At 44.0% G+C, this 24340-nt stretch overlaps 1 protein-coding gene across 1 annotated transcript in view; it reads right to left on the minus strand.

Annotated features, from left to right (window-relative positions):
* RNF144A (ring finger protein 144A) overlaps positions 1–24340 on the minus strand; it is a 115229-nt gene that overhangs the window by 41857 nt on the left and 49032 nt on the right. Inside the window, exon 2 of the mRNA XM_082249988.1 lies at positions 16111–16256. Within this exon, the coding sequence (XP_082106114.1) occupies positions 16111–16245 (135 nt within the window). The 5' untranslated portion in view covers positions 16246–16256. The remainder of the gene's footprint in view (positions 1–16110; positions 16257–24340) is intronic.

Genomic DNA, 24340 nt, shown 5'->3' on the forward strand with positions numbered 1-24340 from the left:
AACTTTCGGCCCAGGGGGCAACTACAAACCAGAGGCCCCTGGTGCAGCGACTTAACCCCCTCCCACTCTCCCAGTCCTCCTCCTGTCCCCATTCCTCCTCCTCCATTCCAAGCTGAAGCCCTGCTCCAGATACTCTCTACTTACTGGCTGAATCCGGGTTCCCGACCTGGCCAGCAGGGGGAGGTTGGAGGGAGCTGGGACAGCTCGGTTGGGGCTGGCCAGGGCAGAATATTCTCCAGTGGGGCATGGAACCGGCCTCTGCTCCGACACAGTTTACACCATCCATGCTGGGGGGTGAGGCCTGCACTTTGTCCTTGTCTTCAACCCGCACTCAGTAAGTCAGCAGTGGGGACTTTTTACTTCTCTTCAACAGGAATCCTTCAGACATGTCTGTGGCAGAGGCGGTGCAGCCTTTTTAGGGGACATCAGAGTGGCCCAGGGGGCAATTGCCCCCTGGCCCAGTCCTCCCCTGCCCATTGCCCTATGTCATACCCACTGCACTCCTATCCTGCACCTACTGCCTGTTGTCATACCCTCCACACTTCTTTACTACACACACCTCCCACTGCCATCTGTCATACCTTCTACTACACATACTAACCACTGTCATATCTTCTGCACTCTTCTCCTGCACCTACAGCCTGTTATTATAGCCCCAGTAATCCTTTCCTGCACCCTTCACATTCCTCCTGAATGCACTGCCCTTTGCCATACCCTCCACACTACTCTGCTGTACATACTGCTCTATGCCATACTCTCCACATTCCTCTGCTGAACATACTAGCCACTGTCATACCCATTGTGTCTCCCTTCCTGCTCACTGCCATCTCATCCACACTCCCCTCTGGCACATACTGTCCACTGTCATACCCTCTGAACTCTTCACCTGCTGCCCACTGCCTACACTCCCCAACCCTCTCCTGAACATACTGCCCACTGCCTACCCTCCCCAACCCTCTCCTGAACATACTGACCACTGCCTACCCTCTCCAATTCTCTCCTGCACATACTACCCACTGCCTACCCTCTGCAACCCTCTCCTGCACATACTACCCACTGTTATATCTTTCACACTCCTGTGCTGCACTTTCATACCCTCCACACTTTTTTACTGGACAAGACTAAGACACAACCTTAATGTTGTTTATAATATCCCCAACCTTGCCCTTTATGGAATAAGCAACCTTTTACTAGTTTCAAAAAAAGAAAAGGTCCATAAGGCCTCATACACACAAGGCGTTTCCTTTTTTCTTCTGAACACCAGAACTCCTGGCAGGAGAAAAGCTGCTTAAAAAACACACCTAACCTCATATTGCACATGCGATCGGGCAGTCAAGTGTTTGAGTGTTAATAAATTCCACTGACCAGAATACTCATTTATTCTGACCACTGGAATGCATTAATGCTCAAACACACGTAAACGTTCCTAGCGTTTACACACATTTAGGTGCGTCAAGCATCTTTTCTGCTCAAATAAGCAGCCAAGGTCTTAGTGTTCCTACCCCAATTCTGAGTAACTTTTGTGTTTGGCACACAGTTTAAATTTTATTTAAGGATATCCTCGTGAGATAACACAGAACACTGGGCCATAGGAGAACCCTACATATTAACCTGATAAATTGTGCATTGTATATTGTAGTTATTACCAAATAAAAAATCATGAAAATAGCACAATCTGTCCAAGCACTGACCATGACACTCATAACAGAGACGCATGTTGCGAAAACATCTTTCACTGGCCTGGACAAGGCAAAAAGAAGGATGCAAACGTGGCCAAAAATAAAAGATGTCTTAATGGAGCAACAGTACACGCAGAGTTCTGTCACAATAACTGCCACAAAAGACAATTCAGAACCAAGATAAATATGAACTGAGGCCACTGAGTAAATGCCTACGGCATGTACTAGACACCATTCATCTGGGTCCACGGAATGGCAGAAGTATGCTAATTTGTGAAGAAGCAGATGACACGAAGGAGACAGAATTACACATTCCCGTGAGTACAGCTCCAACAATATGCCATCATTTAAAGACAGAAAAACATGGTTAAAGATTACAGGTATAACTAATACACCTGGGACAATAAAAAATAAATTGTAGTGCCCCAACAGAACCCACAGGTTATTAGTCTGTGTCACATACAAAAACACATAGACCTAGATCAAAGTTTTGCCAGACTCTGCCGACTGATCTCTGCAAAGTTTCATTTTTCCAGTAGCCACTCTTCAGCACAATAGAGAAGAACTTCTCCATGAAATGGAAGCGGCTGGTATCACTATTATGTGCTTGCAGCTGTCTAGCTCTCCGGAGTATACAGCGTGAGGGATTTCCTGCATGATAAACACAACTGGCTCCTTTACAGAGAAAGATTATTTCAGGATATAATTGCCACAATAAGTGAGATGACATCTGGCAGAAGATGCACATTTATTAAGTAATGCTGCCAGATTTTGTTTCCCTGGAAATCCTTTTATGTAATTAGAATTTCTTAAAGCAGAGAATAGACTATTGTAGTTCTGCTGGATACAGATGGGCATTTGTGAATAAACAAATGTATATTTGAGGATATGGGCGGCTATAAGTGTATGAGCACAATGGACAACTACTATTTGTGCTTAAAGGGTCAGTCCACTCAAAAATGTTATATTATTGTATGATGAAAGCTGGCAAATTAAACCTCCTACCATCTTCTTATGACACTTGGTCACCCCATTGGTAAGATCTCTGTGCCCCACTTATACACCCCTGCTACAGAACATACAAAAGGTCTCATTTTCTCTGTTTTATTTCAATTCAAGACAAACAGCAAAAAAACACAGCTGAGATACAAATAACTGAAATGGTAAAATATTTGTAATTCTGTCCAGCCGCTCCTGTGAGTTTAAACATCTCTGAAAAACAACATAACCAAAATGGCGGCACTTCTTTCTCCATCATAGATTAGACATACAGGGGTTGATTTACTGGAGCACTCAGAATCTAGTGCAGTTGTGCATGGTAACAAATCAGCTTCTAACTTCAGCTAGTTCAGTTAAGCTTTGACAATAAAATCTCAAAACACACCGCAAAGGTATCAGTACTCGGTATTGGTGAATACTTGACCGAAAGTACCGGTATCGTTGAACCCCTAGAAAATAGTATGTGCACTTTGCAAGTGCAGTTGCTCCAGAGCTTAGGCCTGCCATAGACAGAGCTAAATTTTTTTCTGCAACTATAGGCAGTGCTAATAGCAAAGAAAATATTCAGTGCTCAATCACTCCCTAACGAAAGCCAAGCAGCTGGACAATTAATTAAGGTCAAACCAAACAAACCTCAGTAAAAAACAAAAACAGAAAATAGTGCAGCGCTTAAAATGATGACAATAATAATGATAAAAAGTCCATAGTAGTCCATAGGACAAAAGGGGGGTATCACAGTGAAGATGCCTTTAGTGTGAGAAAGGAGTAAATCAAACACATCAAAAATCAAACACCAATTCAGAAAACCTTCCACCAGTGAGTAATACTGCCTCTCACCTCCAGTAATCGACCACTAGGGGTCATCAGGCAAACACAAGCAAGGATTGTTGATACAGATCCTCTACCAAAATCCTGGACTTCCACACTTGACCACTAGGGGTCATCAGCAAGGCAAGTAGAAAAATGACATATATCCTCAACACAGATCCTGGGCTTAATATGCACGACAGGGGAATACCTCCACCATTGTATTCTCCTGGCGGGGGGGGGAGGGGGGGGGGATTCGTCATCTGCGCCAGGTGAAGACAGTGATTATTGCTATCTGGCAGGCTGGTTGTCCACAAGTTCATCAATTGATCAGCTTGGTACCTTCAGCCTGCCCATACATGGTTCAAATCTCAGCCAGTTCAGCAGGAACCAGCCGAGATTCGAATTGTCTATGGCTGGCTTTAGTAAATGAGGTAAACTTCACTTTGCAAAGAATACCCAATTACATCCAAGGACAATTTAAAAAAAATGCATTTTTGATTGCGCATGATTGGATGAAGGAATTTAGCAAAGCTTCCCCTCATTTCCTACGCTTTGGAGCAACTGCGCTTGCAAAGTGCACAGGCGGAAATTTACTTAAACTGGTGCATTCAGAATCTGGTGCAGCTGTGCTTGGTATCCAATTAGCTTTTAACTTCAGATTGTTCAGTTAAGCTTTGACAATAAAACCTGGAAGCTGATTTCGGGTTTCTATGCAGCGCTTCACCAGATTTTGCACTCTCAAGTTTTAGTAAATTACCCCATAGTGGTGTCCCTTACATACCTCTTACACTGCAGGAGCAGCACACCAATAAGTCACTGCCTCTGCTCTCTTCTCCTGTTAGCATGTTCCCTGTCAGCACAGAATTCAGACTCCTATATCCAGCCCTCGCTGTGCGGGGAGTGACACAGGGATGACATCAAGACAGATTAAGATAAATCCATGCATGTTGATGGGCAATTATCTAACACTGATTTAAAAAAAAAACAGTTTCTGGTTTACTTACCTTTTTGTCTACACTTCCTGGGTCTCCTGAATCTCTTTAAAGCAACTTTTGCTAAAGTCGGCCATACAAAGTTAGAAATTTGGCCAGTTCAGCAGGGGGCGGATTAATTTTGATCCATGTATGGGCAGACTGATTGCACCTTAAGTCAATCCATCGATCAACTTGGGCATAACCAGCCTGCTGGAATTTCTACATACGGTTACTGCCAGTGGCTATAGCCGCTACTAGCAGTAACCATTTTATTCTGCCGTCCAGGAAGGCTCCTCATGCCCCCTGCTGGCAGAATACAATAATGCTGGGGGAATCTAGCGATTTTCTGTCCTTCCACCCAAGGAAAGAAAATTGTATCACACGTCTATGGCCGGCTTAAGAAAAAATGTGTGCAACAAACTGTCCCCTGCAAAGAAGGCATTAAGTATTCACAGGTTTGAGTTTATTGCAGTTTGAAATGATAAAAAAAGACAAAATGAGACAGAAAAAGATGAACATGCATAATAAATGGTATTGAAAGTAAGCACACATTTGGAAATGTTATGCTGAAAGCAGCAAGTGACATGAGTGACAATCTCATAGAAAAACTGGAGGAGAGAATGGTGGAGGTGTTGCTCGTAGCTGCTGAGCAGGTTATATAATGAAAGCACATACTGTACATATCGCCCTCTAAATCTTCCTATATTGAATTGTATTGTAACTGTATTGTCTTCCCTCATATTGTAAAGCGCAGCGCAAACTGTCGGCGCTATATAAATCCTGTAAAAATATTATAATATCTGATGTCTTGTTACAAATAATCTCTTTCATATGACATTTTTTCCACATTTTTGTAAAAAGATAAATAAATAAACGTACATTTAGCTGGTTCATACATCAGTTTTCTCTTCTACAAGAACGTGATTTTATATAACACTGGCACATTTAACAAGTTAAAGAGAAGAACAGAGAAGAGCAAAGGCTATTCTGCACATGGCCCTAAGGAATATACTCTGCCAAGGTAATCTGCTTCATGAAACACAAGTGCAAACTTTTCCTTTTATATTTTCCAAACTAAATGTGTGAAATTGTACAGCAACGCGCTATTCATATAATGTGAAGTAAGCCACGGCAATGCAATAAAACCTTGAAGTTTGAAGTGAACCTATATTAAAAAAGAACATATTTTCTTCCTTACTGTCAGCCATTGCAATCCTCAATGCTGCAAAGGTCGTAAAAAATCTCCAAATATTTTCAATGGCCGATACTAGCATTCTGCTAAGCGTGCCCCTTTCATGTGACAATAGTAGGCAGGTCAACTCACCATTTAAGCCGGCCATACATGGAGAGAAATTTGTCTGGTTCAGCAGGGGAAAGCCAAATTTCAATCCATACATGGGCAGGGTGGTTGTACAGAAGTCAATCTACTGATCGACTTTTGTACAACTGTCCTATAGGAAAATGTCCTCTTGATAAGCGCTGTCGGCTATAGCTAATTGGTGTATTCTGATGGCAGGGTAGTCACCTTGCTGTCAGAATACAGTAGTGCAGTGGCTTGAACCATAAAAAAAAAAAAAATGAATTACCTATGGGCTGCCTTAGGCACTGAGATGGGAGAAAGGCAGAGTGTGCGAGGGTACCCTACACACCTTTTTTTACGATATGGGTCTCCGTCAGGCTCCATTCACACTTATGTTCATGTTAATGCATTTTAACATCAGAGTGAGAAAATGTATTGGAGAGTATTTTTGTCTGCAGCAGAGGTAGTCGGAGCATTTGTACTTAAAGTAACCCTTTTGCTAACACAAACTGCAGTAAACTGTCCCCTGCAAAGAAGGCATTCAGTATTCAGAGGTTTGAGTCAATGCATTTTTAAGATAACCAGATGTAGAAAGATAAAGGTGCCTAATAAAGGGTATTGTAAGTAAGCACATATTAGGAAATGTTACGCTGAATGGCCCTATATAGTGTTGCACCCTCCTATGTAGGTGCTATAGAGAAAGTATAGTTTTGAGTCCTGTCTGCACCAGAAGGACTACAGGTAAATCTATATTATTCTCTGCCTACCAGAGAGCACGATCTGTTAGTGAAGTCTGTTCATTGTGCTCAGGTGCAACTCGTTCTGTCTGCAGAGTGTTTCACACTGGTCCAATAGGGAGGCATGTTGGACAGTGGGAGGAAACCTGACAAATGAGTGCACAGGCTTTTAATACATCCCTGGTGATTTGGCGAGGAAAAGTGTTTTGGTGCATGCTGGGATACTGTATAAATGCCAGGAGCACATGTGCTTGGGGCCTTTGGCTGGATAACGCAGTCCCGGAGTGAGGGGACAGCTGCCTCCTCCTCTGTAGAGGTGCCATGCAGCCTCAGGAGGTCGACCTGAGAGCCTGAAGAATGCTAGTGAGGAACTGAACCTGGAGGTCCGGTGAAATTGGCTGAAAGGGGAGACACTGGAGGATCTGATTCTGCAGTACAGTGAGTACAGATCTGTGTCAAGGGGCCTTTCCTGAGAGGGGCCACCCCTGCAGCTAGAAGAGTCAGTGGATGGGTGTCAGTAAGTGCCGCGTCACACTTGTGTGATGCGGGAAGGCTGCAAATTCGCAGCCTGTTCCCGCATCGCAAACGCACATCTGGCAGTTCACACTGCCATATGCGATACTCAGGGGGTGTCAATGAAATGTTAACGACACCCCCAGTTTGATCGCATATCGCAGTGCGATCTGACAGTTCGCACAGGATCGCATTGCACAAGTGTGAGCCACTGTGCGATCCGATCCTGATGCGGCTGGAAAAAAGGGTCATGTGCGTGTTTGGTGTGGATACAGTGCGAATTTCAGCCATACAAAGTGTATGGCTGAATTCGCATCCGCACCTCCGATCACATGTAATGAAGGAGCAGTGCGCTCCGAATTACATGCGATTGGCGCACTCCCTATAGTGTGAACCGGCCCTGAAAGGGATGCTAGTGAGTGTCCCGAAGATAATGTAGATTCACCAAGTCTATTGCTGGAGAGAAAAAGAGTAAGGAGTCTTAATCATTTCCTTACATGTGGCACTAGTATGGATTAAGCAGTGCAGCTGCTTCCACAAGCAGCCTGATGAGGCCAAGTGAGAGTTTTCCTTATCTACTGTGAATAGTTCCAGTTGGAGTATCTCACTATTCCCTTCTCCCATCCAAGTTCCAAAATAAACACTAAAAACCAATACCCCTGGACTGTTTATTGTGTGACGAGCCATCGGGAGTAAGGAGGGATGTGTGAATTGCACCACAAATGACTGTGTGCTGGAAATCAGAGGAGGCCCAAGAAATCATCTTACAGCAAGCCCTACAGGGACTGTGCTACAATAGAAATTCTCAATATTCTCAGTGACCATTACTGGCATTCTGCTAAGTATGCTACTGCCCTTCATATGACAGGGGTCAAACCCAACAACTGGCCATTCAGGTGCCGAGCACTGAAATAGGAGTGCGCAAGGGTACCCCATATACCTTTTCTTAAAGCAGAACCTAACTGTATCTGAGCACCACAAACAGAAAACTCTATTTCATTCATTTTTAATATTCAAAGCAAATTGGCACATTCATACATGTCTCCATGGTTTATTTTATTGAGAAATCACTTTAAAAAAGACCCCCTGGCATTTCTGACTGTGGCCATCCCAACTAGTAAAGGCAAATGATTCATGTAGCATTTTTAATTCCTGGAATCCATCTGCCCTTAGCTCAGGCATGCAGGTAGGAGGGTGTGCTTAGCTGAGAAAGCTCCTCCTCCAGATGAAAGAAAAGCAAAACCCATGAGGACTCCTCGGATGTAAGACATCATTTTGGCCTAGACCAGAAACTAGGAAGCAACTGATAATGAAATGTAAATAAAAAGTTTAAAACAAGTAAATATAATATAATTTCCTATCTATTTCCTAATGCTAGAAGCATAAAGATTAAAAATAGTTCATGTTGAGAGAGTTTTATTCTGCTTAAATATAGATTTCCATCCCACACCATTCACACTCATCCATGAACATTAATGCATGTTAACAGAGAAGAGCGAGAAAGGTTAGAAAATGTAATGGAGAGTTTGTTTATTTTTTATATACAAATTTTCACTGTGGAGAAGTGTGAATCTCACACTTATCCATAATGCATGGATATGAATGCACATGGGCTGTGTTGTGCCGAGTCAGGTGCTGATACATGCTTTAAGAAAATCCAGTGCACCACATCTGTGCATTATGGTTTGGTGCAGGGGCAGGGCCAGTGCAAGCATTCAGGTGAAGGTGCATTTTGTCACCCCTCCCCCCACCGTCCTCCCACCACCCCCTCCACGACAGTAGTCCTGGAGCCATTTTCTACATTTTTAAAGTTATACTAAAGTCGTTTTTTTTTTTGGTCAAAAATAACAAACATGGTATACTTACCTGCTCTGTGAAGTGGTTTTGCACAGAGCAGCCTGAATCCTCCTGTTCTCGGGTCTCTCGCCGGTGCTCATGGCCCTTCCCTTCTGTTGAGTGCCCCCACAGCAAGCAGCTAGCTATGGGGGCACCGAAGCCGAGCTGCAGCTCCCTGTGTCCATTCAGACACAGAGCCGCGGCCTGGCCCCATTTCGCCCTCTCTCTCCTCATTGGCTTACTGACTTTGCCAAGCCAATGGCTGAGCCAATGGTGCCCCGCTGCTGTCTCAGCCAACGAGGAGGGAGAGTCCCGGACAGCCAAGTCTCTTGTGCAACATCACTGGATCGAGATGGGCTCAGGTTAAGTATTTGGGGGGCTGGGAAGCTGCACACAGAAGGTTTTGTTATCCTAATGCATAGAATGCATTAAGTCAAAAAACCTTCTGCCTTTAGTGCATGAACTACTTTGAAGTTGCTGCAACTTTAAGTTGTGCATATATGAATGGGTATCATTGGAAAACATGGGGAACGACATGTCGTGCAACTCTGATGTCCAAAGTTGCGTGACAAGTTGCACAAGTGTGAAAGGGGCCTTACAACCACTTTAAATGTTTTGTTTACGTTTTGAAAATCATTTTAGACCTGAATTTACTTTAAAATGATTAGTATTAAAAAATGAATGATAAGAATAAAATGGTGGTGATTCTAATTTTTTAATGTTACATGACAACAGCGCAACTGTTTATGAAAGGCAACATTTCAGTAAAAAATACATTACCATTAATTCCTAGACACATAAATACAACGTATTACCTAATTTTACCTCCCCACCATCCTGGCACCCTAAGACAGCTGCTTAAGCTGCCTTATGGTAGCGCCGGCCCTGGGTCCTGGGGCAGGGACTTTGCTTACAGTATTAGCTGCTTAGGGGTGCCATTACAAAAGCATGGCAATGCATCACAACACACATAACACTGTGGGGTTTATTTACCAAAGGCAAGTCCACTGTGCACTACAAGGGCCCTGCAAGTGCACTTGGAAATTCAGTCGCTGTATATCTGAGGGGGACAAATAACAGCATTTTTGCTTGCACATGATTGGATGATAGAAATCAACAGAGCTTCCCCTCAGATCTACAGCAACTGCACTTCTAAGTGCACTTGTAATGCACAGTAGATTTGCCTTTAGTCACACGTGTGCGATGGGGGAACCAGCGTGATTCCTGTGCACTGACATCTGCAAACTGCTGGCAGGTGTCAATGTAAAGTTAATGACACCCACAGATCGGATCGCAGATATCAGTGCGAACTGTGAAATGGTGCAGGAATCGGATTGCAAATGTGTGAATGCCCATGCGATCCAATTCCAGTGTGGACCAAAAAAAGGGTCCTGCACCATTTTGGTGCAAATGTTATGCGATTTCAGCCATACAGTTTGTATGGCTTATTTTGCATCGCACAGACATCGCATGTGATCTGCGAATCAAATCCATGTCTGTGATCACACCAGTGTGAATCCAGCCTTAGTAAATAAACCTCAGTGTGTAGTTGGGCAGTGTGTTGACCAGGGGCGTAACTGCAGGGGTTGCAGAGGTTGCAATTGCAACCGGGCCCCATGCTCCAGGGGGCCTTTGCAGCTCCCCTGTACACCTGGATAGGAGGGGTGGCGGGGAAAGCATGTAGAGAAATCACTGTCCTCCTTTTTCCTCCTGTAGCTGCAGGAGGAAAATTTAGGAGATTGGTTCCTCTGTATGCTGCCCCCACCACTCCTCCTATCCAGTTCACTTTTGGCGCTTTTCCACTGCATGGAACCGTACCGGTTCGGCACCCTTTTGTGCTTTTCCACTGCTGGTACCGCATGGTATAGGGTCGGAACGGTTCGGTACGGTACGGTATAGGTTTGCTTTTCCACTGCATGGAACCGAACGGTACGGTACGGTACGGCTCTGAAAAAACAGTACCTACTCGATTGTGGTTCCAACAGGTACCAAACTGGTACCATATCCCACAATCCTTTGCATGCAGTCACTACTAGCCACTGATTGGTCAGAGAATCCCACCCACCCCGTTGTTATCCCACCCACTTAACTTAGTACTACTTTAGTGGAAAAGCAAACCTATACCGTACCGTACCGAACCGTTCCGACCCTATACCATGCGGTACCAGCAGTGGAAAAGCAAACCGGGCCAAGCAGGGCCGAGTAGAGCCGAGCCGGTACTAGCCGGTACTTGCAGTGGAAAAGTGCCATTTGTGTTCTGCTGTCTCTGGGCCCAAGTGTGCTCCCCCGGTCCCCCCACACACACACACACAACTCGTGAAAGGGTCCCTCTGCGGGACCGTAATAAAGGGCCCCAGGATCAGTAGGAAGAGCCCCAGGCTTAAAGGGAGGGGCCCCGGCCAGGGGTCCGGGGGGGGCCCTTTATGATTTCTTGCACCGGGGCCCTGAAGGTTCTAGTTACGCCTCTGGTGTTGACACAAATTAAATTGGACATCTTTGCCTAGGTTGACCTGCATGTACAGTATAAATACACAACTGCTTCTCCTGAGCTCTGAGCAGAGCCATAACCGGTGACCCAATGGGGTCACTCATTTTATATGGACTGTCACCCTTACATTACAGCTCATAGCAGCTTCAGTATCGCAGCAATGTAGGGAAGCTTTTTTCAACTTCCACCGGCATGGCAACTGAACCAAAGAAAACTATTAAATATTCAGGCTTTGGAGTCCTTTAAAAGATGATGTATAAAATATGCTAGCAATGATGTATTTATCCTAATAGAATGTGTCAGCACGTGCAATGCATCTGTTTTTTGAATCAGAGTTTTGATTGAAAGTTAGGCATAGTTTACAAAAATAAAACTCCAACTCCAAAATACCCCAACAAAAAAAAAAGGAAAAAAAAAAAAAACACCCCTACAATGACTCCAATAGTGCGGTTACGCACACAAAATCAGTTACAACCACAACATTTGTTGGTAGAACATTTTTCTATTGGAGCGTCTTTTATATTTATAACTGTTGTATGATATAGAGGGGTAGATCGCAATAATAAAAAAAAATATTACTGAATACAAATCATGTGTTGTTTGAGTATTGCCTAAACCACCTCCAACAAATATATCACCCAACTGTCACTTACAGCAGGATGGTTCAGTTCTTAGTCATACATACAACCCCTGAGAGTAGACAAATAATACAAAACTGTCTTAGTAGAAAAAGGGGAGAGTTTGAGGAATATAATCACAATGATATATTGTCCTTGGCCAGGCAGACAGACTAACATCAAGAGAGTAATCTATTCAATATTAAAGCTGTAGGTGCTACACCTGGAGTATAAAGCCTGTCTTCCACATACATTGCATATATCGTTTGCTTTTTTTTGAGATGCAAAATTAAATTTACAGGTTTATATATATGTACAGTATATCTCAACAGAAACAATGACTGCAGATGTTTACATCAGAGTCAATAAATCCAGATATTTGTCTCCCTTCAATGCTTTTTCTAGTTATGATGATATTCTCGATACTTATTAGAGATCACCGTGACTATATTATCATCCCATTGCTAAGCTACATCATACGTGACTGTGTGTCGGAGATGACCGCAACAACCCCAGCATATTGCCTGCTGCAGTTATAATATGACTATACGCTTATCACTTAGGCAATGCAAAAAATGTGAAGTGTAAGGTAAGAAATGTAGTCTGGAGTTTAGCCGATATATGTGAAAAGAATAAAATAAATAAATGGTAGATATCATATTTATTGTACACGCAATATACAAAAAAAAAACATTTTAAATACAGCAACTCATCCCTTGTTAGGACTCTGCTACCCCACTGATATGTCATTATTTAGTGGTATAGAAAATGATTAACCAGAAAATGTTCTAAAGGCACAGTCACTGCAGAAATATAGATTTAAATAAACATTGTTTTTTTTTTTTTTCAATTTTCAGGTCCTAGCAAAATGTATTCATCTCTAAACTGAAATGCTGTAAACTGAAACAGCTTACTGAACCTTACATCATCCTGTCTTAAAACATCTAAGACCCCTTGGGGTTTATTTACTAAGGGCAAATACACTGTGGGAGTTATTTACTAAAGCTGGAGAGTGCAAAACCTGCTGCAGCTCTGCACAGAAACCAATCAGCTTCCAGGTTTTAGGCCCCTTTCACACAGGCGGACCGTTCAGATCCGCCTGTCCGTTTTTTTGGTGGATCTGAACCAGGCGCGGGCTGGGCCGGGGGGCAAGGTGGCAATTTCCCCCTGGGCCGATCTGATCCCCCTCAGAAAAGGCCGCTCAGTATCTTGTGTGTCAGTCGGTAGTCGGTACTAGATTGAAAATGGGAGGCGCTCACGCCGCTCAGGCACTTACACTGTCTGTCACTTCCTGGAAGTTCCGGCGACTGCCCTGCCCTGCCCTGGAGACCTGGTTGCTAGATCACCGCTTAGCGTCTAGCAACCAGTGACGTCACGGTCTCCAGAGCAGAGAGGAGGACCCATGCAAAGCGTCGCGGTCAGCCGTCCTCCGCGCCGATTACTGGCCCCAGCCGCTCGGCCCCACCCACCTCCGGCTCCTCCCTCCATCCATCAACGTGGGGCCGATGCAGAAGAGAGGGCTGGCCTGGCCTGGACTTACGGCGGCAAATCGGCAATCCAGATTTAAAGTGAAGTTACCTGCTGGCTGCTGCGGTGGACACAGTGTCTGTGAGGATGTGGTCGGGACTCGAAGAAGAATTTCCAGTGAGTGGCAAAAAAAAAAAAAAGTGTCATATGATGTGTGGACAACATGTGGAGCAGCATTTTTTCCCTGTACTTACCCCCTGGCACTGTATACAGCCTGTATATTGATGTCTAGCTGCTCCTGGCACTATATACCTGTCTCATACCTGTATTATACAGGTATGAGACAAGTATTTAGAGCCAGGAGCAGCTAGACATCAATATACAGGCTGTATACAGGCCAGTTAAAGAGGTTGTAAACCCTTTTTTTTTTTCTTTTTGACCCTGCAAGAGAAAGACATAATGAGCTAGTATGCATCGCATACTAGCTTATTATGAAATACTTACCTTAGAACGAGCCCCCGCCGTGCCGCCCGCTTAGCTGGATGACGGGCGACATGTCCAGTCGCCCGTCTTCCGGGATCACGGCATCTGGCCATATGATTGGCCGGAGCCGCGGTGACGTCGCGCCGGAGCCGATGGTCACGGTACCGGACTCTGAAGGAACGGCACCAGCGGCTGTTGCTTCAGAGCGTATGCCCCAGTGACGTCACTGGCTGCATGTAAGGTAAATATCTCCTAAATGGTACATGTTTAGGAGATATTTACAGTACCTATAGGTAAGCCTTAATATAGGCTTACCTATAGGTAAAAGTGTCAAAGGAGGGTTTACTTCCTCTTTAAAGAGGAAGTAAAGTCCCCCAAAAAAACGAGAAAAAAAAAGCCCTGTAAAGAGAAAGGCATAATGAGCTAGTATGCATCGCATACTAGCTCATTGTGAAGTACTTACCTTAAGACGAAGCCCCCGCGGTGCCGCCACCTTAGCGACAGGACGGCGACATGTCCGGCCGTCCTGCTTCCGGGTTCGCGTCCTCCGGCCATCTGATTGCCTGCGCGCGGGAGCCGCCGTTCACGGCACTGAGCTCTGAAGGAACGGCACGGGTGGCCGTTCCTTCAGAGCGCCTGCGCCGATGACGTCATCGGCAGTATGCACTCTAAATATCTCCTAAACGGTGCAAGTTTGGGAGATATTTATAGCACCTATAGGTAAGCCTTAATATAGGCTTACCTATAGGTAAAAGTTTGTGAGGTGGGTTTACAACCTCTTTAAAGATGAAGTAAACCCTCCTCTGACACTTGTACCTATAGGTGATCCTATAATAAGACTTACCTATAGGTACTGTAAATATCTCCTAAACATGTACCGTTTAGGAGATATTTTCCTGACATGCAGCCAGTAACGTCACTGGCGCATGCGCTCTGAAGGAACGGCCGCTGGTGCCGTTCCTTCAGAGTCCGGTGCCGTGATCGTCGGCTCCCGCGGCTCCGGCCAATCAGATGGCCGGATGCCGCGATCCCGGAAGACGGGCGACTGGACATGTCGCCCATCATACAGGTAAGCGGGCAGCACGGCGGGGGCTCGTTCTAAGGTAAGTATTTCATAATGAGCTAGTATGCAATGCATACTAGCTCATTATGGGTTTCTCTTTCAGGTTGCAGCAAAGAAAAAAAAATAGTTTCATGGGTTTACAACCTCTTTAAAGGTATTGGGTCCCTGAGGTCCCCTAGGGCTCCCCTTTGAGGTCACATGTGTAGATCTCAGCCAGGGTTCATGCTGGGACTTGCAGTCCTTTGCTTTTGGGGATGTAATCCCCCCAAAAGTGAAGGACTACAGGTCCCAGCATAAGCCCCTCAGAGCTCAGCATGTGTCACCCACCCCCGATCCCCCAACTAGTGAAGGAGTACAGGACCCACTCATCCAGCTTAACCACTTCCAGACCGCCCACCGCATATATAGTATACCTATACCGACATGTGCGCTCCAAGCTGGTTTACAGGGGCCCCGGAACTTCATACATCTTCTCCAGCCTGTGAGCACTGCAGGTGGAAATCCCTTATATTGCTGAGGCAAAGTAGAGCAGGTGACACTCAAAGAAAGTGGGCTCCATGGACTGGGTAGCATGCAGACCGTCATACAATTATCCCCAACAGGAGTACAGCACCGCTAGAATATAGAGGGATTTTTTAAAAAACAAGACCAATGAGAAAGGGGCTGGATGTCAATTAACTCTGACATTACTCAGCAGAAAATCTACACTCCTTCCAAAGGAAGTCTAAATTGAAGTAGAATGAATTAGGGATCGACAGATTATCGGCAAAGCCGATATATCGAGGGCCGATCTGCACTTTCCCCAATATATCGGAATCGGCCCCTGAGGTTACCGATATTGCCGATATTTCAGGAAAGCGCTGTATCGGGGTGATGCCTGCGGCTAGAGGCATCACCCCGGTACCGGTGTCCATAGCCAACGGTTGGCTGTCTTTTAATGACAACCGAAGCCTGCCGATACCGATATGCAATGACCAAAATATCGGCACTAAAAAAACCATATCGGTCGATCACTAGAATGAATATAACAATGCACTTCTACAACTAAACGGTAACGCTGCAGTTTTAAAGCATTCTGTTGTGGATGAGAAAAGAGAGCTCCTACTAATAGTGGAAAGATAACAGATAGTACAGACATACATACCAGTGTGCAAAAAATGCATTGGCATTGTGATATGGTGGTCATCTGCTCTACAGGATATTCTCCAAGGCAAAGTTTGCAGGAAACCAGGGGGTCTAAGGCCAGGTCCCACGTAGGCCGGTATCGTGCTGTAGTCATGGCAAAAAATTCTGCAAGCAACAAAAAGTCAACATTTAGTAATAAAATAAGGACAACCTGTATATTTATTTGATCTGTTTGTAGATCTTAACATGCTTCTCCTACCCACGTAAGTCTATCTATAACACATTTACACTTCAAACCAGTTATTTCATATATATTTTTTTTTTGGATGGAGTAGGGAACAGTTTCTGGGAATTGGAGTCTGTTAAAGTCACGGCAAATATTGGCCTACATCAGACACCATAGGCCCACTGACATTTTATAATCAGGCCTTTGAGAACCGGGTGAAACAGCACCAGAAGTCCTGTATATCTGCAATCATGTACAGTACATGTCTACAACTGTACAAAGCAGTCTAATATTTAAGATTTTGCTGACAAACTTAAACATTTAAAAACTATAAATTACAAATTAGAACTGTAAAGCTGCAATCTAAGCAAGCAGCTAAATACGCAGTAATTAGTATATGAACCAATTTACCAGCCAAATAATAACCAATTCTGGGTCTAACTGGGTCCCCAGCCGACAAAATTAAAAATGGTGGCACACTGCAACAGGGTCAAATTGTGAAGATGTCTTTATTGGTCAGTGCCGGACAAAGAATCACAGAAAGGTTGACGCGTTTCACACAAGCAATTTGTGCCTAATCATATGATTGTTTATGGTTATGATTAACCACTTAAGCCCCAGAAGATTTTACCCCCTTCCTGACCAGGGGGTATTTTGCGATTCGGCACTGTGTGAATTTAACGGACAATTGCACGGTCGTGCGACGCCGTACCTAAACGAATTTGACGTCCTTTTTTTCCCACAAACAGAGCTTTCTTTTGGTGGTATTTGATCACCTGTGCGATTTTTTGATCATGCGCTATAAACAAAAAAAGAGCGTCAATTTTGCAAAAATAACAATATTTTTCACATTTTTTATATGAAATTCCCCCCCAAAAAAAAGTAAAAATCAAAATTTTTTAACATTTTCAGCCAATTTGTTTTATGCTACATATGTAAAAAAATCGCAAAAAGCGTATTTTTGATTGGTTTGCGCAAAAGTTATCGCGTTTACTAACAAAGGGAAAGATTTTTTTCATTTTTGTTGTTTTTTTTAACGCGTAATGGCGACGATCTGCGATTTTTTTTGCGGTACTGCGACATTGGGGCAGACAGATTGGACCCTTGACTGACATTGACACTTTTGGGGTTTCCAGTGACATTACTGCAGTAATCAGTGCTATACATATGCACTGTTACTGTAAAAATACACTGTTAGTGAAGGGGTTAACTTTATTTGAGAGGGAGGGGCTGTGTGTGTCCCTAGGGGCGTGATTCTAACTGTGATTGGCTGTGGCTTGAGCTGTAGGAACAATGATCAATGGTCCTACATAGTAGAACCGTATGATCAGTGTTTCTACACAGGGGAAAATGATAGGCGGCTTGTTTACATTAGCCAGGCAAAAAATTTGGGGGAGCATACCCATGTATTTCCAAAGCTGCTGCAGCTATAAACCAAAAGACATGTATATTAATAAAGAATAGCGCGCAAATGCAAAAGAAATTACTACCAAATCTGAAGAGAGTCCATCAATAAACACTGATAATGGGGTACTTTGACGCAGTAGTGGGCTTGAGCACGATATGGCCATATGGTGGGACCAAACCCCCATTTTTATTGATGGACTCTCTTCAGATTTGGTAGTAATTTCTTTTGCATTTGCGCGCTATTCTTTTTTAATATACATGTTTACATTAGCCGCCTGACTTTCTCCCTCTGTACCGACGATCGCAGAGTGACCGGCGAACATCAGGTCCGCCGGTCACACGCGCGGGGGGGTCCATGGCCGCGCGGGAGTGGGAGCACGCCTCCAGCGGCGCGCGCTCGCTCCCCAGAGCCTCATAGGCTAGTGACGTATATATACATCACTTTGCCTGTGAGGGGCTGACCGCCGCAGTATATCTACTTGCGGCGGTCGGCAAGTGGTTAAGCACAACGTGCTCATGTGAAACGCGTCAACCTTTCTGTGATTCTTTGTCTGGCATTGACCAATAAAGACATCTTCACAATTTGACCCTGTTGCAGTGTGCCACCATTTTTTCTTTTGTCAGCTGTATCTCTGGTGGCGGGCCTGGGTGTGCACCTGCTAGGGTTAATGCACTACCCATTGCCTAAGCGGTATATTGACTGTGTTTGGATTTCTCACTGAGTCTTGGTCAGACAGAACAGCCAGATCCATTACAGCACTCAGCATGAACAAGACAAACCCCCACCTTGCTGATTGGACAATGAAGGAGAAGCAGCCTGCAGATAAAGACATCTCTCTGCTCAATCTGCTCTCTTTTCACTGTACAGAGTTTAATTGGCTCCAAGTGATGCCCCTCCCTCTTTCAGTTTGAGTGCATCAATACAGAAGGCTTAGACCAACACAAGCACAGGTCCTTCTGTTGTTTGCATCTAAAAATACATTTAATGTTTTTGTTTACTCAATACATGACCGCATTCCTTTATGTTTTATGCCTGCCTAGATTTCACCTCTAATTAAAAGAAAAAAAAAAGACACATGAATATCCCAACTCCAATACCGCAACTTAAATTTAGTCTGCCAAGACAGTAATAGTGAACATGGTTTGGTTTTTAAAATCTGAATGCAATTGTCTCAGCAAGGTCACCCCGGCTTAGAATACAATGCCAACATGGGCATTTATGAAACATGGAGAACTAGAGATTTTTACTCTGTCATAGTATTTGTTGTATTTTCCCAGAAAATGAAAGTACGGGAAACAGAACCCCTTTCCGATCCAGTTTTCATTAATCAGCCTCACCAACGTCTTTTTATTATTCCATTTATAGTAAAAGCCAAGTTTGCTTTATAAAATGTAATTTTCAAACAATACAAAGCTACCGCAATGTTATAAGATTATCTGTGGGCAGATTCCACAAATGATATCAGCTCATCCTCAAACCTTTCACAGTGCCACCAGGCCGCGCTATATTGTACAGAATGCCGCCAATGGGTACTTGTGTTGTGACACAATTACATTTTCTAACAATTGCTCAGGAACCGTGTATGGCCATGCACTGCCATAAACCGAGAAAAGGGTTATTGACATTGAATAATCATTAGTCTCTTGAGTTCTACGATGCCCAGTGGATATTTACTAAATATTCATCAGTTTATTCCATTGGAGTTGATTTATTAAAATTGGAGAGTGAAAGATCTGGTGCAGCTGTGCATGGCAGCCAATCAGCTTCTAACTTCAGCTTGTTCAATTAAGCTTTGACAAAAAAAAAAAAAACTGGAAGCTGATTGGTTCCTATGGACAGCTGCACAAGATTTCGCACTCTCCAGTTTTATTAAATCAACGCCAGTGTGTCCCATTACGGGAGGTATTGGAGACATGACAGCCCAACAAGTAGCAGCAACCAGGAGCTATCCAACCATTCCTAAAAGGGAATGTTTAGTGGTTTTGTACATAATTGCTCTACTTATAGTGAGGTCTAAAAGAAACATTTTTAAACCTTTCATGTCCCAAGGTAATCATAACCCCCATGACCAGATCAAATTTTAAAGACTTGGTGTGCAGCGGTTTGCTCAATAATAAATATTTTAACTGCTTTTCATGCCAAAATGATTTTCACAAGCACACACACACCTATCCTAACGTGTCATCCACCTTGCTAAGCTGTGACACCCTCTGACACCAGAGCTTACCCAGGGTAGGGTGGTGGCAAAGGAGCATGGATGCAAGGGGTTGAATTAATAAAACTGGAGATTGCAAAACCAGGTACAGATCTGCATAAAAACCAATCAGCTTCATTTTTTTGTTTGTTAAAGCCTAAGTATTATTATTATTATACAGGATTTATATAGCGCCAACAGTTTGCGCAACGCTTTACAACATAAGGTTAGACAGTACAGTTACTATACAACTCAATACAGGAGGAATCAGAAGGCCCTGCTCGTTTGAACAAGCTGAAGTTAAAAGCTGATTGGCTACCATGCAGAGCTGCATCAGATTTTGCACTCTCCAGGTTTAGTAAATCCACCCCACTGTCACTCTACCCTGAATAAGCCAGTCTGATTTATCATTGTAGTGTTCACCTGCAAAATCCTGCATTAGGTTGGGTATCTGACAATTTCTATCTTTGGAATGGTTCAACAAAGATGTAGACTGTTTGGGCCGGAAACTCTACTTAGATTGTGTGGGAAATGGCATTACAGGTCTCACAACTATGCAGAGGACAAATGAGAATTTGCCCTTTCATTCAGAACGATTTTAATGCGTTTTGAGGTATATAGCCCTGAGCCATTGCTCAAAATTGCAGCAAAGTCGCAGCAAAATCGCAGTAAAATCGCGTCGCATAAGTGTGAAAGGGGCCTTAAGTGAGAATAATGAACAAAACACAAATAAACATTTCTGACATTTCAGTGACCAATAAAGCTTTTTTTAAGAACAGTCATAAGCCTTCCCTTCATGGAGTTCGTCAGTTTCTTGATCTGTTGACAATCAACTTTTTGTGCAGCAGCAACCACAGCCTCCCAAACACTGTTCAGAGAGGTGTACTGTTTTCCTTCACCATAAATCCCCCATTTAGGAAGGACCTACAAGTTCTCAAAAGGGGTTTAGGTCTAGTAAGGAAGGGGGCCATGTTGTTATTCTTTTATCTTTAAGGCCTTTACTGGCTAGCCACGCAGTGGGGTACTTCGATGCATGCGATGGAGTATTGCCCTGCATAAATATCATGGTCTTCTTGAAAGATGCAGACTTTTTCCTGTACCACTGCTTGAAAAAAATGTCTTCTAAAAACTAACAGTAGTTTTGTGAGTTGATTTTGAGTTTATCTTCAACCCAAAAAGGTCCAACTAGCTCATCTTTAATAATACGAGCCCATATCAGTAGCCCTCCTCCACCTCGCTGGGGTCTGAGTGGAAGTGGAGCTCTGTGCCAGCCACAGGCCCATCCATCTGGTCCGTCAAGAGTCACTCTCATCTCATCAGTCCATAAAACCTTTGAAAAAATCTGTCTTCAGATATTTCTTGGCCCAGTCCTGACATTTCAACTTAGGTGTCTTCTTCAGTGGTGGTCGGCTTTAACCATGTAAGGATCAAGCCTATTTCTGACACTTGTTGCTTACAAGTTAAAATCAGTATTTTTTGCTAGAAAATTACTTAGAACCCCCAAACATTATATATATTTTTTCAGCAAAGACTCTGAATACAAGTATTTGCACAGCGGTCTTTCAAACGCATTTTTAAAAAAAAAAACACACTTGACTGAATTCAAAAAAAAACTAAAAAGTCAAGTTAGCCCAATTTTTTTGTATATTGTGAAATATGATGTCACGCCGAGTAAATAGATACCTAGCATTTTACTGTTTAAAATTGCACACACTCGAGGAATGGCAACAAATCATGGTACTTAAAAATCTCCATAGGCAATGCTTGAAAAAAAATTTAAAGGTAACTAGTTTAGAGTTACAGAGGTCTTTTGCTAGAATTATTGCTCTCGCTATGAGGATCGCGGTTATACCTCACTTGTGTGATTTGAACACTGTTTATATTTGCGAGCACGACATACGTATGTGTTTTGTTTGGTGTGCAAGAACGCCGGGACGGGGGCGCTTTAAATTTTTTTATTTTTCCTATTTATTTATTTTTTTTGACTGTCCCTTAAAAAATAAAATAAAATCGGATCGCTTTTATTGCTGTCACAATGAATGTAAACATCCCTTGTGACAGTAATAGGCAGTGACAGGTACTCTTTATGGAGGGATCTGGGGTTTGTAAGACCCCAAATCCCTCCTTTGCAGGTATTCAAAACACCAAAATCTGCATTTATGAATACTGTAATTTTTTTAAAATCTGCGCCATTGGCAGCCGAGTAAACCGGAAGTGACGTTGTTACTTCATTGGAGACCTAATCAAAGCCAAATCCGATTTGAAAGGGGGACGTGCCAGCTAGTTGCTCGAGTCTCCCAATGGAACGGGAGACCTGGGCTGAGCGGCAGAAGGCGGCAAGGGGGAGACATCCCTTCCCGCTCCTTGTGATAACGGCCAATGGGCTTCTCTGCCGCATTGGTTCTTATCACCAGAAAGCCGACAGCCGGCTCTTAAAAATGGTACCTTGGTGATGCCTCTAGCTGCAGGCATCATCCCGGTACAACCACTTCTTCAAACCAATGTACAGATACATCGGTTTGCGGGAAGTGGCTAGACCTTCATTACCTTGGCCATGTCTCTGAACACTGAACACCTTGTACATCTGGGCCCTTCAGGTAGGTTGGAGTTCTGGAATATGACAGCACTGGAGGATAATGGATTCCTGGTAGCTTCACCTTGGATTCTTCTCAAATCTTTGGCAGTTAATTTGCAGCTTTTTTTCTCAACACGTTTTTAGCGACCCTGTTGACTATTTGCAAGAAAACATTTGATGGTTCTGTGATCACACCCCAATATCTTAGCAATTTCAAGAGTGCTGCATCCATCTGAAAGACTTTCTACAATCTTTGACTACTCAGAGTCCGTTAAATCTCTTTTTTGGTCCATTTTGCCAGAGGAAAAGAAGCTGCCTAATAATTATGCACACCTTGGTATAATGTTTGCTCTCCATAGGCCACACACTCCTTCATTACACAAATAAACATAACTTGATATGCTTAAATCCAAAAAGCATTCAAATTTATACAGCTTGGAGTTGGACAATATGCATAAAAATAATTTCAGGCTATCTCTCTCTAAGTGAAATGTAGTAAGTCCACCTCTCTTCAGCTTACACAAAGCAAAGGACCTCTCTACTCTCATGTAACACCACTCAGGTCTGGCAATTGGCCACCCAGGTACATCGCTTCTCGGCCTTTTGGCTAAGATCAAGTGTAGTATCTGTTCTTATCAGTTGGTATGGACCCTGATGGTTAGTATCGGCAGGGGCTGAAATGAACCGGGGCGCTCCAGACGTCACTGGGGGACCGGGAAGTAGGCACTGTCAGAGAAAGCCGGATGGGTCCGTTGCCTTCTGATTTGAATGGGTCCGCCCCTACCAGTTTGAAGGGAGCGAGAAAACTGGATTGGTTCCGTGGCCAGTTAGTACTGCTCCTGGATGTGATTGGTAAGGAACGGCGGTGGCGGTGGGGGAGCCTTTCCTCCTGGGTTGAATCTGGCCTTGCAAAAGGCTTGTCCCCAGTTGAAGGCAGGTTCTCCCTAAGCTGTCCAAAGTTCTGATGCCTCCTGGTAGGATAGGGCTACGCTTGGTCTGGCCTTTGGGCCGGGGTAGAAAAAGCCCGTAGTGTATGTGCCCCTGGGGTGGCAGCCCAGGGGTGCCTTAATTCTCACTGGTGAGGGGCAGCTCGCCTTGAGTTTTTCGGCACCATGGTCACTGCACCTACGCACACTTTTTTTAAGCACCTGCCTCTTGGGCAAGGCCTTTTGGCTTCGACCAGAGGAATTTTTATTCCGGCCGGAAGGCCTGCCTTTGTATTTTCACAAGGGCACTAATTCACCTCTCCACTTCCCCTCCCCCACCTTTTTGTTTGTGTGTGTCTTTTCTTTGTGGTTTGTCACTTTTCTATCACCTTTTTTCACTTTGCACGACTTGTAGGGTGTGGGTCCTCGGGCCCTACCTTGAGTCTTGGGAGGGGGTGGATATGGCCTTTTGGCTTGGTCCGCCCTCTCTCATGGGGTCTCCCTTCGGGGGAGCCCCACTTAGTACTCGGTGGGGGCTGTTTCGGCAGTCCCCCTGAAGAACGGGGTCAGTCTGGTTCCGGCCAGACAGACCATGAGTACCTCAAATCCCTGTCAGGAGTCTTGCGCCCCGGGGGATCGAGGTTCGGGTCCTACCTCTTCGGAGGGAAGACCACTTTGTTCGCACACCCTGTGCACTTTTTGTGTTCCTCACGTTTGTGTGTGTGCACTTTTTTATGCACCGGGTGAAGTCTTTTGAGTGTGTTTCACACGCTACGGGCTTAAAAAAAAAAAAATATGCATAAAAATAATGATTACTTGCCTAATTGTGCACACGGTGTATATGCAGTAAAGCACGCTTTGCTATACTTGCTGTGAAACCTAAGGTGTTAATCCTCCGCATTGTGTAAAAAGGCTGTTTG

Source organism: Pelophylax lessonae, assembly GCF_965119305.1.
Source record: "Pelophylax lessonae genome assembly, chromosome: 3".
Lineage (NCBI taxonomy): Eukaryota > Metazoa > Chordata > Amphibia > Anura > Ranidae > Pelophylax > Pelophylax lessonae.